Source organism: Cricetulus griseus, chromosome 4 (assembly GCF_003668045.3).
Source record: "Cricetulus griseus strain 17A/GY chromosome 4, alternate assembly CriGri-PICRH-1.0, whole genome shotgun sequence".
NCBI lineage: Eukaryota > Metazoa > Chordata > Mammalia > Rodentia > Cricetidae > Cricetulus > Cricetulus griseus.
This window is the reverse complement of record NC_048597.1, coordinates 96,189,886-96,205,716: the sequence shown is the minus strand read 5'-3', so window position 1 is coordinate 96,205,716 and position 15,831 is coordinate 96,189,886. Positions and strand designations below refer to the sequence as shown.

Genomic DNA, 15,831 nt, shown 5'->3' with positions numbered 1-15,831 from the left:
GGGGTTTGTCATGCTGCAGAGTTTCATTTCCTGGGCAATGGCATCATTGTCTCAGGAATGTGGTGAGGTGGAGCATCACCCAGAGGTTCCCACCTCACAGTGGCAGGGATCCAAGTGAGCAGAAAGGATGGGGCTGGACCAAGGCAAGTCCTGTAAGACATATGCTCCAACTACACCCTGCCTCCTAGTTCATTCAAAATGAACTCACCATTGGATTAGCACACTGGCAAAGTTTGCACCCTCATGACTTATGCCATCATTTACAAGACCACCATGAACTGGAGACCAAGCCTTCAACTCACAGAAGATGTTTCACTTCAAAATCCTGACAAGGGTCAACTGGCATGGTGAAGGTTGTGGAAATCACGGACAGGCCTGTCTGAAAAATCAGTCAGTGAGAGGCAGAAATGAGGACAATGTGGTAATGTCTTAGATTCTTTCCAAAAATAGTAGAAGTCTGAATGTTCATGCAGAAACTTAGTTTTCAAAGGCTGGCACTCTCATCAAATCAAGAAAAATACAGTTGTGGTCTGGATTCAGGCTGTAAATCACCAGTTTGGAAAATAAGCAGTCAGGGTTTCCCAAACAATATTTCTTGTCAGATTCTGAGACAGCTTTCTCTGGTTGAAGCAGAGTTTAGGATCCTTAAGGGGGCTGGAAAGATGGCTCCGTCAATAGACTGCTGGCTGGGCAAGCATGATGACATCAGTTCAGTCCCCTCACCCATATAAAAAGCCAGGTGTGGTGGTACCTTCCAGCAATCTCAGTGCCCAGCAGAGAAAGACAGGAGGGCTTTGGTGGTCAGGCAGTCTAATCAGTCAGTGATCTCCAAGTGCAGTAACAGACTCTTCTTTCAAAAACATGGGGTAGAGACAAAAGACACCCCATATTGACCTCTGGCCTCATGCATGTCCACACATGAGAATGTACACACACACACACACACACACACACACACACACACACACACACAGACACACACACACACACACCACACACACACACACACACACACGGGGAGAGGGAGAGAGAGAGAGAGGGGGGGGGAGAACAGGTACACACCACTCACAGAAAATAAATTAATTTTAAAGGACCCTTCAAGGTCTCTCCAGGCAGATGGAGCTCTGCTGCCAAGAAAAGAATCATGGAATCATTTTAAGTCAAGGACTGACACGGTCAGATGTGTAGCCTGCCAGATGCTATGAGCTGCCCCTTCTGGGGCACAATGGGATCCCTCCCTGTCTGATCCCCCCTCCTCCCAGAGGCCAGGCATGGGGTCCATGCACCATCCTGTCTCCTGTTCTCATTAGACCTGCAGAAGCTCCTGGAGATGGTCCGGGAAGACGCCCGAAGAGCGATGACGCTGCTTGAGATGCAGACGAAAGTTCCCAGGTACATTACTTTAATTCTGTGGGCAGTTGAAGGATGTCAGTCAAATAGCCATGACAGCCACAATAGCAATCACCAGCTATTGATCCAAACACTGGGCTATGTACTTTGTATGTGTCTAACTACCCTGGATTCTTACAACAACCCTTCAACACATCTCCTTCCTACATCCATGTCTGGCCCCCCTCTCTTTCCCCAGACTAAGGTCCAGGGGAAAAGCCTGCCTGTCAAAGGTGATGGACACACAGGGGGTGGAGGAGAACATTCAGTCAGCCACATGCAGTCAGAAAGCACCATCCGGGAACAGGGCAGCCAAAATGGGACAGAGAAAACCATACATTGGTTGGGGGCTTTGTCTTGGAAGTCCTCGCCTGGAGGATCTGGAGTCTTACCCTAAAAGCCTGGGCATCCTTGGATGATCCAAGAAGCAACTAGAATGACTGGGTCATAAAAGGGTAGTGCTGAACTTGAACCTGAGGTGTTTGTCTTCTGATGAAAAGTCCTGCCGTGGACTTGTAGCCTCTATGAATGCTCCAGAGAGAATGCAAGATGGAGTCAGAGTTCCCATCTCAAGTGTAAATCCCTCTGAGCAAGCAAATTAGTTACAGAAAATAAATGGAGCCCAAGAAGAGGTTTATCATGAGCCTCAGCCTACTGGGAAGCCAGGCATGACTTATTGGTTATTGTTAGTGCTGTAATTACCCTTCTCCCAATGTTTTGGAATACATCACACCCCACCTCTGCCTGTTTAATGATGAATCTGTCCGCTGCAGCCTCAACTCAAACCCACCCCCTAAGGTGGGCACTTGGAGGCATTCTGAGGCACTCACCTGGTCAGCATTACATGACACACAATGATGACAAACACAAAGGCCCACAACTCAAGCACTGGCTTGAGTCAAGTTGGTAGAGATGCAAAACCTGATGCTGAGGACGATGTCTCCTGTGGAAGTGAGATTGTGAAGCACCAAGGCACAGCTTTGGAACCTAGTGAACATCTCCATCCCATCATTCAGTTTCTGTGTGATACTGGGTGCATCGCTTCACCTGAGTCTTGTTGATATACCGGAAGACAAAGTGCCTTAGCAGCTTACCCCAAATGGTTGAAGTGAGAATGAAGTCACACTGTCCTTGTAAAGGCCTAGGAATATTTTTTCCTAGAATTTGTGTCTATCTCAATGAGTCCTTAGAGCATTGAGGGATACAATGTGTTTATTAATATGCCTGCTTCCTCCTGGCATACAGTTAGCAACCAATAGATGCGGTGGTAGCAACGGGTCAGTCCTGACTTTTACTCTTTATGTAGGAGCTACAAACCTTTACAGAGCCTTGCTGAGACAGCTGCATCAGCTGTCAGTATTGTCACACGTGCCCCGCTGGCTTTCTATTGCTGTGATGAGACACTAAAATCAGCTTGGAGAGGAAAGGTGTTTATTTCAGCTTACAACCCCAGGAGACGTCAGGGCAGGAACATGGAGGCAGAAACTGAAGCAGAGGCCAAGGAAGAATGCTGCTTACTGGCTTGCTCCCCATGGCTTGCTTGCTTTGCTTTCTTATAGAACCCAGGACCATCTAGGCCTAGAGGTGACCCCACCCACAGCGGACTTGACTCTCCCACATCAGTCAGCAATCAATAAGATTCCCTTCTGACGTGCCTACAAGCCAATCTTATGGAGGTATTTTCTCAGTTAAGACTCACTCTTCCCAAATGCTCTAAGCTCTGTCAAGCTGACAGAAGAAAAAACTACCCAACACAGCCTACCTCACAGATAGAGAACATCCACGATGACTTCCATCTGGTTTATAAAGCCCATGGCTCTGGAGAACCCTGTCACATGTGAACTCTGCATTCAACTCAACAATAACCATAGTTACAGAGAAATGATAGAAATCTTCCTTCCTCATTAATTCTTTCTAGGAAAAATGAAATCCCCCCCAACTCAGTAAAGTATCAAATACTGAAGCTTACATGAGACTAATAGGGACACAAACCACGATAACTCACACTGAGGTCAGCTGACAGGCTGAGAGGTTGATGGAGACCTCTGAAACCCAACCCCACCCAACCCTCAGCCTCAAGGCTGCAGGAAGGTGGCTTCTTTGTAAAATGCAGTAATGCTTCCTATGCAATGCTGGGGACCAGACCAGCATGTTCATGAAGTGGTGCCTAGAGCTCATCACGGACCCACCAAGGCAGAACCTCTGGAGCAGCTCTGGTTTCTAATAAGCACTTCAAGTGGGCACGGTCTTGTGTTCTGGGAAACACTACTGTGTGTAGAATTCCATGGAGTACATAGTTCTGTGTTTCTTCGTGGAATCTGATGAATGTGGAACTGTAGGTGAGTATGGAATTCTTGGTGAGGGTGGAACTCTAGAAAAGGATGTAATTCTAGGTGAGGTTGGAATTCTAGGTGAGGGTGGGATTCTAGGTGAGGGTGAAATTCTAGGTGTGGGTGGAATTCTGGGTGTGCTTTTCAAATTCCCCATCAGTATATATGTGTGTGTGAGTGTGTGTGTGTGTGTGTGTGTGTGTGTGTGTGTGTGTGTGTGTGTGTGTGTTCATGCATGCGTGCATGTGCATGCATGTGTGTAATAAATTGTCTGAGTTTCTGAGTTAGGTGCAATTCTATAGTATGGATGTGTGAATCTGGGGCTCTACAATCCCCCCAGAGGAGGTGGTCCACCCTGGCATTTGTCTGTGTGTGTGATTCTGGGAAACTGAGGGGTTCCACCTGCAGTTTCTGAGCACAGCTTCGTCCAGCACAGCCAAGTCTCTGAACATGTGGCCCAGAACCTGTGTTTGCAGCAGACTTACCAGGTGGCTCTGTCGCTCACCCTGGGGGAGACAACAGGTCCTGCATAAACACCTGCTGCTGCAGGGGCACCTGGCATCTGACTCCTCTTGCTTTGCAGCATCCTGAATCTAGTCAAGCCAGTCAAGAGTGATTCTGGCTGGAAGGATTTGCAGACCACCCACAAGTCCAGGTAGGGAATTCTGAAGCCTGCCACAAGTAGATTCAGGGAAGCCAGCCCTGATCCAGGGCCACCACACAGATGGGGGGAGGGAACTAAGGGATGGGAGGGGGTACCTCTCCCTTCTTTTGACCTCACTGAAAATTAGCTCCTTTTGCTGCTGGGCTGGCAACGAGTACCCAGACACTTCTCCTCAGCATTTATATTCCATGCTTATTAACTAACCTCTTCCAACCATGAAGAAACACTGTTGGGAGAGCACAGCATAGGACCCCTTCCCTCCTATTTTAAAATACAATCCCAGTTTGCCTATTTGAGGTCTGTAACATGATAGTGCAGGGCACATAAGCATGGGCCTGGAGGACCTTATTCCAAATTAACTTCACTCCTTCCCTTTGAGTAGTCTGTCACATGACATGGAGTCGGTCCCCTGATTCCCCCGAAGTCCCCTCTGTGGGCCAGAAGCTGTGCCAGATCTGGAAGCTTCAATAAGCAAATGAAACAAATGCATTGTGGGCTCCTACACCCAACTGGAACATCCTTGTGCTTTGGGCCTGTATATAGTCCAAGGGAGCCTGGGGTACCTTCCAGAAGGATTCTGTAAATGCACGTAATAAATTATGAGGATTCTGAAGGTGATATACGTTGCTAGCTTACCTCCCAATTTGAAGCATAGTCTTCTAGGAGCTTAATGATGCATTACAGAGTTAAGACTGTACAGTAGGGCTAACAAACACCGTGGCTTTGGATTAGTGTCGAGTGTAAACGATTCTTGAGATTCTCTCCCACAATTGTCATGTGATATCTAAATGCCCATCATTTCCATCTCAGTAAAGACTAGTTAAAATAGAAACAAGTATATTTTTTCTCTGTCTGCCTCCATGGGCCTCCTGGATTCTCCTGTATTTGAGAACTGATAATGTATTAAGTAAGCATTCCTGCTTTAACCCCATGGTTAGGGGATAGGGACATGGCTCAGTTGGTAAAAATTGCTTGTCATGCAAGCATGAAGAACTGAGTCTGAATCCCCAGGACCCACATTTAAAGCAGTGTGTGATGGCATGTATCTGTGACACAGACACAGACACACACACACACACACACACACACACACACACACACACACACACACTGATATTCAAGTGTCCTGAGGGAAAGGCAGAAAGGCAGCATGGAGTGGTGGGTCTGATCTGGAGTGATGTCTACTTATGGAAGCTAGCCTAGCTGGAATCATGGGGTGGAACAGCCATGCAAGGGATCTAATTGGACCATACCTAGAAAGACTCCAAGGATGTGATAAGTTGGGTGATCCCAGAGAAGGTGATTGACAACCAGGCTAGACTCCAAATCTAGACTCTGGATCTCTTATCTGCCTCCAAAACTGAGGTATCTGAGTCTTCACTCAGGAGGCATACTGGTCAGAGTTTCTAGGACCCAAACTGATAGAAAGAATCTATATATACAGAAGGAGGTTTATTGGAATGGCGTAAGGCTGTGGCCTGGCTAGTTCAACAACAGCCATCTCCCTAAGGAAAGGCCAAGAATTCCAGTGCCTGATCAGCCTGTGAGGCTGCATGTCTCAGATGGCCTTCAGTTTGTGTTGGGATCCAGAAGTGGGTCCTAACAGCAGTGAAGGAGTGCCTCAGCAGCAGGCTAAAGAACTCAACAGCAGAGTGAGGGAAAGCAAGCTTCTGCCTCCCATTTCCTTCTGTGTGTGATGGCACTGGAAGGTGTGGCCCAGATTTAAGGCAGGTCTTTCCAAATCCAATGATCCAGATTTAGTGTGGGTCTTCCCATCTTTACAATCAAGAAGAATCCCTCACAGGTGTGCCCAGCCACTTGGGTTTTAGTTCATTACAGGTGTCATCAAGTTGACAACCAAGATTAGCCATCACATCCTCGAATGAAGTACAGTCTGGAGTGAAGAACACGGGGAGGAAAACTCAGTCACCCCTTTCCCAGCATGCACCTGTCCCTATTAAAGGTAGCATGTGATCCCGACACAATGCTGAGGCAAAAGGTCAAAGTTGAGGAGTGTGAGGATATAGGATTTGCTACGGGCCATGAGACAAAGTAACAGGAGAGATGGCGGGAGAGGGACAAGGAGGACACTCAGGCAGAAAGCATGACAGGGGCAAGGTCCAAAGTTGGAGATGAAGTGCAGTTAAGTCTGGGTGCCCAGGTAAGGTCTCCTCTGCACCTGAATTCTGGGGGACTCGCACATGCCGGGAGAGCCTCAGAGGGACCTCTCATGAAAAAAACTATAAATTGCCCCTTGGTGTTTCAGCGAGAGATCCAGCACAACAAGTGGAGAAAGCCACATCCAGGTGACCCAGAAGAAGTCAAAGGGGTAAGCCAGGTGGGGAAGTGGACATCGTGGGCAAGAGGCCAACCTTATCATGGTAATCACATCCTTTGTCTCCCAGGGGTATGGGAAAAGCTCGGTGCAGACTCCCCATAGCCATGAACAGGAAAGGGGGACAAGGGTCTCACAGAGCAGATATTGGGCAGCCCTGTGGAAAACGACATGAAATCCCTCTGTTGCACTGAGCACCCTGGCTGCATCCTACATTCATGACCTTGTTTATTTCCCAAGTCCAACCCTGCCACACAGGAGGATTGTCTCACTTCACAGAGTAACAGGCTGAGAGTTGGTCACATGCAATGTCCCAATCAAGGCCACACAGCTGAGAAGGGGTGACACTGGGGTTGGAGGCTCATTGTCCTTGACACCTGCTGGGATCTAGTGAAAGCTACCTCACTGCGGCTCATGTGTATGGCCTAAGTCACCACCTATTTCTTCCAACCTCCGAAGGGGATGCTGAGGGAGGCTCCACTTGAAAACATAGAGCCCAGCTAGATGCTACAAGTTCCCACATCAGAGTATCTTGGGCTCAGGGAGGCCAGCGGGACTCATGGGGCTACCAGGAGTGTCCATTGAACCCCATCCCACAATGGTTTCTCTTGTCAGCAGCCGGGCTAACATCATCCATTGCAAGAGTGGGGTGTGTAGCACTTTGCGGGCCAAGTTTTACAGCATAGCCCAGGAGGCTGGCTTCTGCCTACAAGACAAGATGGAGATCCTCTTGAAGTAAGAGCACACACATGTCTGGCTAATTGCAAAGACATGTACCTGGTACTATCTGTTCAGCACGTGTCCAGTACTGGGGCTGGAGTAGTGACAAAGGCAGACATCTTCACTGCCCTTGGGGACCTAACTCCGCCTCTTGAGAAACAGAAACATTGCATCCACAGAGAGACACAATGAGAATCGTCCCATGTGGGAAGAAAACCGGTGTTACATCAGAGGAGGATGGAAGGAAGTGGGAGAGAAACAGCAAAGGAGAAAGAGGGGGGGAGTCAGGAAGGGATGAGGAGGAAGATGAGGAGCAGGAAGAGGAAGGGGAGGGAAGAAGCAGGAGATGAAGAGGAGGGAAAAGTGAAGGCGGAGGAGGCCAGAAACCAGGGATCCTGATTCAGGTTGGGTAATCAGGGAAGTCCTCTCTAAGAAGGTGGTTTTAGGATGGCCATGAAGGAAGCAGAGACATCCAGAAGAGAAGAAACTAGGAAGAGGAGTGTTCCAGGGGGCAGGTACCTGGGAACTCCAGTAGGAGCAAGAAGTGGCAGAGACACCAACATCACACACCACACAGAGTGCTGTCAGTGGAGTTCCACATTAAGAGGCCACCAGAACCTCCTCCTCCCTGCTGCACCCCATCCCCTAATTAAGAGGACCGTGTGTCCCAGGGAGTTCACCCATCCCATCAGGGTTTCCAGATGAGCCCTTACACTCCCTCGCCTGCTCAGAGTTCACACGGGGCGGTGAGGGCCAGCAATGTTGGGGAAGAGCAGAGGGCTAAGGGAACACAGAGAGCTGGTGTCCCTCCTGACCCGGGAAAGCCACCTCAACATTTCCGGCTAGTGAATGGCAGTGCCATCCCCAGGGTACTGTGTTAAGGCAGTGTGTACTTCACCACAGAGCTAAGAGCTTTACAGGTATCCACCATTTATGGTTCCTAACAACCTCACGGGTGAGGGGCTTTATTTAGACCCCCTAATGATGCCACAAGCACACTCAGGGAAGCCTCATATCAAAATCTCTGTACATGTCAAAACAGGAAAAGTGGAATCCAAACCCAGAGAATCTGCCTAGGAAATTAAGAAGGGGAGGAACTCCAAGAAAAAGCAAAAGTCCCAGAGGGTAGAAAGGGAACTACCAGGTGTCAGCTGTGCTGGCTCTCGTGATGCTTGCAAGGAGACAAAGCTTCAGAGAGCCAGACAGAGTCCAGATCACAAAGGCTTTACTGGTCTGCCACCTGCTAGTGTGGAGATCACACTTTGTCCCAAAGATTGTGAAGAAGAGGCATCCAGTTCTAAGCATGGTGACGCAGTTGGAAAGTGTGGAAACTGGATAATCCGGGACCTTTGGGGATGAGTTGCTACAAGTTCTTTTTTCTTAGCAAGATGCAAAGCATTGGGTGCTAGGTGTAGAACATTAGGCCCGGGCATAGCCACAGCATAGATTCTCTTTGGAAAGAGGGCAGGTGTGCAAAATGATGAGAATGGGGAAGAGAACAACCAACATGAGTTAAGCACCTACTGTGTGCCCTGCAGAACAGGGCTCTGCACAGAAAATTTAATTGACATCTCTGAGAGTCGGCAAAGGCATTTCAGCATTTTGGAGAGAGCTAAGGCCTCAGAGGCTGAGCATAATTAACAGCCTCACAGGAGTCCCACAGAAGACAAAGTGGTGGGTGGCATCTGGAAGAGCTCGCCGGTAGCTAAGGGGGTAGGGATCTGTGTCTCTAATTCTTCTCTCACTTCTTCACACCGCCTCCCAGGCGCCAAGAAGAACGGGGTCTCCTGAAGTTCCAGTCTTTTATCCTTGCCACGAATTACCAAAAGGATATGGCAAAGATGAGGCACCCGATCTCAGTGCTGAAGGGGGACGCAGAAGAGATTGCAGATCACTGGTAAGATCCTGAGGACCAGACAAGAGAGTCCCTTAGCGTTATGTCATGGTCAATTCCAGGGTTCTTCAGCAGCCTAGAGGCATCACCTTCCAACCACCATCAGTCACTAGTGGGTCCCCCAGATCAAAACACAGTCAGGGAAGAGCCTGTAAGCTTCAGAACCACATATCATGAAACCTATCCTGGTCTTCATAGATACCATGTTTTTGGCCCAGACTGAGAAATAAGGAGTGCTCCCTTGCCACTGCCCCCCCATGCACATGCGTGTGCACACACAAATCTTGAAGAGTGATACCAAACCTGTCAATCAAATGTCTACAGAGTCTGAGTTCTTTGAGGTTATCCCAGCATACCCCTGGGAACACCGTGCCCCAGCATGTGGAAGAGGATAGGTAGCAACGAGGTGAGGGCTGGGGCCTGCTACACATCAAGGTGATGGCACTGAGTTTTTCAAAACAACCGAAAGGGAGGGTGCTGAATCTCTCCCTGTGGAAAAGTGACGGATGCTTGGTAGATGTACCAAACATCTAGATTAGGACATTATGTATTGTATACAAAGGCATCCAGTTGGGACATCATACACTGTATAAAAATTCTGACATTTATAAAAATTGCTGGGTATGGTGCCACGCTGCTTTAATTACAACACTCAGAAGGCAGAGGTAAGTGGATCTCTATGGGTTCAAGGCCAGTCTTGGTCTCCACAATAAGTTCCAGACTAACCAAGGCCACATAGTGAGACGGTGTCTCAAAAAGACAGAAGAGCAAATTTAAAAAGTCCTGACATGTTACACAAGTACCCTAGAAATGAGTTCGATGATCATGTTTTTAAATTTTAAAATAAGATTTTTAAAAATTGAAAAGGAAATGCTGACCACCTGTAAGAAGTCACTATGAACCGAATGACTGACGGATGGCAGAGCTACCCTAAGGAAATTTAATGTTTCATATTTAACCCTCCAAATCCTTGAGGATGCATATGAAACCCCTATTTCACAAGAAAACTGAGTGTCTGAGCAGCGGGTTCACTTGCCCAGGTCATTGTGAAAGTCATTAACTTGTTTGTTAATGCTGAGCATAAGACATGAGCTTCTGACTGATCTCAACCTGCACATTCATTTGTGATACTGGATCGGAGTCGGAAGTATTGTGTGCTGTAACCCCATTCTGCCTGGATGAGAAAAACAAGACCTAAGAAAAAGATGAGAAAAATGGAGAGATGGACCCAGACTCCCTCACAGATTATTACTGATGTGGAATAGGAACTTGCCAGAGGAACCCTGAGCTGTAGGAGAGATGTGGGAACCATCCACAATGCCTCACACCCCCAGGTCTTTGCTGCCCATGAAGATACTCAGGCTCCCAAAGATGCCCTATGTAAGGGGGAAGGGAGAGGTAGTTTGTAAGCCCCCCTCTTTGGGAAGAAAACGGATGGGAATAGACTAACTCACACGGCAATATTAGAGTGGGAAGTCAGCAATGGGCCTCCCACGGTGGACTCAGCCAGCATCTCTAATGATAGAGGGTTTGTTATCTTTGTGGGGAAACAAGTTCCCTCCATAGAATTGTTAAAAATCAAGTCAAATGAACCACAGTCTGCCAACAAGGGTGCTCAGCTGTGCTCCTCACTCATCCAGTTACTCATTCACTCTTTCCAATAATAACTACTGAACACCTACTATCTGTTAGGCACAGTTAGTTCAGCACTATGTGCTGAGTAACTCAGACAAAGTTCATGTTTTCATGGGGAGGCATGCTATACAAAGATACATGAACCAACACATGAATGCATAGCATATGTACAAAGATGAGTAACCAAGAATGTTTGGTGGGTGAAGCTATTCTCCGAAATCTTTCACAATGGTACATAAGTGATGGGTGAGAGCACTTTTCATCATCATCATCAATGTCATAATTCTATAATTGACCTTTTATTTTATTATTATTGGTGCACGGGAGAGAGGGGAAGAGAAAGAAAGATGGGGCACATGCAGAGTTAAGAGAACGAATTTGTGAAATCTGTTCTCTCCTTCCACCTCTTTGTGGGCTCTGCGGATCAAACTCAGGTTGTCAGGCATGTGTTGGCAAACACTCTGCCCAAAAACACTTTCTACACACATGCCATCGTTTGTCTTAAGCAAGCCCTGCCCACATTTAAAGCATGCTCTTAGACCTAAGGTAGGTTAGGTCAGACCGAGATGGGTTAGAGCCCATCTGTCTCCACGCCCTCAACAATGCATTCCCACCATCACCTAGCAAACAACACATATGTATCCACACCCACCCTGGCATGATTAACACTCAGAAGAGAATCTCAAATGCCCCCCCATTTTGTTTTCTGGATTTCCATACTATCTGCTTTATAGAAAGCTGTTTTATGAATGCAGCTTCTTAAAGCATACCCTTTCTTTGTTTGCCAGTGAAACAGAAACTGGCTACCCTTAAAAATAAATATTTGCCTCATGGGTGACCCTACAAAAACTGGGTGTAGAGGACAGGGCCCCCACATAGAGCCTCATGGTGCCCTCAAGACATCCCAAGAGTATGAAAGAAAATGGGGCCCAGATCCCCATTCTAGGACCTCCCTCATTGGGTCTCTCCTCTTGGACTTGAAGGTACTTTGATCTGTTGTCCAAACTCCCTGAGGATCTGAAGAGCTTCCGGCCTGCAAAAAAGATACTGGCAAAACTACAGAAGTTTGGAGAGAACCTGGACCTGAGGATCCGGCCACATGTCCTCCTGAAGGTGCTCCAGGAGTTTCGAACCTGGGAGCTGTGCTCCCCAGACATTGCGGTGGCCATTGAGGTAATGACCGTCCCCACCTCTGTGCCCTGACAGTGCCCTCAGGTGCCCTAATTCAGTCATCTTTCAAATTTCAGGCACTGCTTAAGTACAGTAGACCAACTGCACTTAACAAAACACAAAACACAAAAACCCTGCCCTCTGGAAACTCTGGCTCTAATTGGAGAGAGAGTGTCATGTGCACTTGGTGGTTCAACTTCCACCCCAAGGGTCAATGGAGTCTATGTAATCTGTACTCCCTGGAGACTAGGAGGCTTGGAGTAGATGTAAATGTGTAAATCATTGAAATGTTCATCTCAAAGTATGCTACTGAAACTTTAGTTAGTTCCCAGGCCAGCAGTGTGGCCCTCACTGGGTGCTTGTGGGGGCTGACATTAGCATGTTCCTGATGAGGAGACCATCACGGATCACCTAACAGCAAGAGCCCACAGGAAACACTGGGCTCTGTGTGTCTTAAACCCTTTCCTGGAACGCAAAATCAGATGTCATCAATACTCAAAAGAAGCACTGAACCAAAGCAAAATTTTAAAGGACAAATGACATTATAAAAGCTATTCATGGCATTTGCAGGGAAGTGAACACAACATTGTTGTGCTAAGCTTAAAAAGCCAGACTACCAGATTTTCTCTTTACATGCACATGTGCATGTACACACACACACACACACACACACACACACACACACACACACGCACGCACGCACGCACGCACGCACGCGTGCATGTGCGCCATGAAAACCTAAGAGGACTAGTGGTAGTGTGGACGGGGAGGGTACTTAGGAATGGATATTGTCAATGAACTTGATCTTCCTGAACTGTTAGGAACTCATTACTTAATATAATGAATATATCCTAATAAAAATGTTAAGATATTAACAAGTAAAGAGAGCAAAGGTAAAAATATATCCAACTAGGTTTTCTTCCTCTCTTCAAGCTTTCTTTGGGGAGTGGCAGCAAGAAGCCAGCAACTGGAGAGGCGTAGAGGGGACCCTTTCTCAGAAACAACCAGTCTGGTCTGATAGGACAAATTAGGGCAGACTAACTGAGGTTTTAGACAGCGAGTTTTGCATCCCTCTAACAAGGCTCAGTCACATGCTTATGAGCCAGAACAGGAGCTCCAATCAACACATTTTTGCCAAGGAGACATGTTTGTTTTTCCTTTCCCATGGTGTAGAAACCCATGCTTTCAGATTCAATAAACCCTTGGAAAGTGTCATCTAGATGTAGCTGGTTACAGAAGTGTCTCCTTGAAAAAAAAATTGTTCAGGTTAACTAAAGAAGCAATCATCAGTTGGTAGGAGCTCAGGGGAATATGGTGGGTGAACATGCCCCACAGTGCCATAACCCCAACACTCTATAGCTCAAAAATCCATAGCTCAAATCACCATAGCCCCAAACTACATAGTCCCAAACTCCATAGCCCCAAACTCCATAGCCCCAACTCCATAGCCCCAACTCCATAGTCCCAACTCCATAGCCCCAACACTCCATAGCCCCAACTCCATAGCCCCAACTCCATAGTCCCAACTCCATAGCCCCAACACTCCATAGCCCCAACTCCACAGTCCCAAAACTCTACAGCCCCAAACTCCATAGTCCCAAACCATATAGCCGAAATAATTCCATAATCTGATCCATTTAACTTTTGAAGTATTGGTCTAATGGCAAAAAGCAAATGCATTCGCCAGGGTGATGGGGCAAATCCTTCTCTAGAACAACCTAACTTATAGAATGAATATATATACATATGTGTGTGTGTGAGAGAGAGAGAGAGAGAGGAGAGAGAGAGAGAGAGAGAGAGAGAGAGAGAGAGAGAGAGAGATTAGAATGACTTACATGCTGTGGTCCAGCTAATCCAACAATGGCCATCTACCAATGGAAGGTACAAGAACCCAGTCATTGCTAGTCCATGAGACTGGATTTCTCAGCTAAGCTGATTTTCAGTATACACTCAAATTCCAAAGAAGGAGGCTCTAATTAATGCCAGTGAAAGAATGGACTTGTCAGTGAGAGCAAGAGCAAGTGGGCAGAGAACTTCCTTCCTCCATGTCCTTTATACAGGCTGCCTGAGATCAGGTTAAAAGTATGTCTTCTCACTTTAAATGCTTTAATTAAGAAAAAAATCCCTCACAGGTGTACCCAGCCACTTGGCTTTTAGTTAATTCCAGTAGTAGTCAAGTGGACAACCAAGAAAATTTGAGTAGCTTTCTTCTTTCAAGATTTATTTTTATTTCATGTGTATGTGTGTTTGGCCAATGTGTATGTATGAGCACCATAAGCATGCTTGATGCATGCCAGAGCCAGAAGAGGCCAACAGATCCCCTGGAATGTTCTCCAGTGTAATGGATTCAGAAGTCCATTGTGGGCCAGACCAGCTGCAGCCCAGCAAACAGTGGCCATGACAAGTTTTGCGTTGGGAAGTCCTTTAGATTATCTTTTCAGTCAAACCACTGAGATGGTCACCATCAGTTGTCCTATCCTATCCCTTTTTTGGCTGGTGTCAAATCCAGCTGACATATGGATGTTGTTACTGGGCACAGTGAGAGAAATCAACAGTTCAAACAAGAACTTCCTTGATTGTTTGCAGAGGGTCAACTTCAATGATTGCCCTCAACCAGCCATTGTCTTGTCCCCTTGAACCACGCCTGCACTGGACATTCATTACAAGGTTCTGGGCCAAATGCATTGTCTCTGCTGCTTTAAGACCCTGGAATTCAAATAAGAACATCAGTCAAAGGGATGGAGAGATGGATCAGTGGTTAAGATCACTGGCTGCTCTTGCCAAAGGCTTCCATTCAGTTCCCAGCCCCCACGTGGCTATCCATGCCCCACGTGGCCATCCACGTCCACCTGTCACTCCAGTTCTAGGGAATCTGATGCCCTCTTCTGGTCTCCACAGGACCACACATACACTCATACATACAAAATGAAATAATAATTTTTTTCAAAAAGATAATAACTCAAATTTGTCTTGTGACTAACATCACTTCTGTAGTATAAAAGAAACACCATCTGATACACCATTAAGCATGTAAATCAAGAAATACGCATCAAAAACGGTAGATAACATATCTGCATTTAAGAAAGTATTCCAATGTCAAACGATAGATGCAAAAATCTCAACTACTTTTGTACCAACCTAAATATGAATATCTAAATCATCGGAGGCATCCTGGATTTCAATCCAAAGTCTTCCGAAATGTGGAAGAGAGGATGGCGGAGGGGCGGTCTAGTGCAGACTCCCGAGATTAACTCTGTGTTTACCCCACAGTTTGTGCGAGAACACATCATCCATATGCCGCAAGAAGATTACATCGACTGGCTACAGAGCCGGGTCAACATGCCCATCCGGCAGCGGACCCCCCTGACATAGCAGGAGCCCGTCCCAAGGGAAGAGGGCAAACCAGCACCGTGTTTCTGAGTCCAGCGTGGCCTTCCCCTCTCCTCTGCCACCAGATTCCCTGTCTTTGCTCACTGTTGAACCCTGACTCAACCTACTCTTCCTGACTCCCTCACCATACTCCTTTCCTAAAAATCCTACATGATAAAATTGAGTTGGATATTTAACATCAGCCCAAGGAAGACTTCAAGCTATGGCATTTGGATGTGGCAGTCAGATGGCAGAAGAACAAGTTATCCCTTGCTGAGCTTTTGTATCGACAGCCCAATGCTGGGCGCTTTGCCTGTATCGTATA

General features: G+C 47.0%; 1 protein-coding gene across 1 annotated transcript in view; it reads left to right on the top strand.

Annotated features, from left to right (window-relative positions):
* Ccdc60 (coiled-coil domain containing 60) overlaps positions 1-15,509 on the top strand; it is a 145,247-nt gene extending 129,738 nt beyond the window's left edge. The window contains exons 8-14 of the mRNA XM_035444174.1: positions 1,311-1,392; positions 4,303-4,374; positions 6,650-6,712; positions 7,337-7,453; positions 9,204-9,335; positions 11,951-12,140; positions 15,408-15,509. Coding sequence (XP_035300065.1) covers positions 1,311-1,392; positions 4,303-4,374; positions 6,650-6,712; positions 7,337-7,453; positions 9,204-9,335; positions 11,951-12,140; positions 15,408-15,509 — 758 coding nt within the window. The remainder of the gene's footprint in view (positions 1-1,310; positions 1,393-4,302; positions 4,375-6,649; positions 6,713-7,336; positions 7,454-9,203; positions 9,336-11,950; positions 12,141-15,407) is intronic.
* Positions 15,510-15,831: the final 322 nt, after the last annotated feature.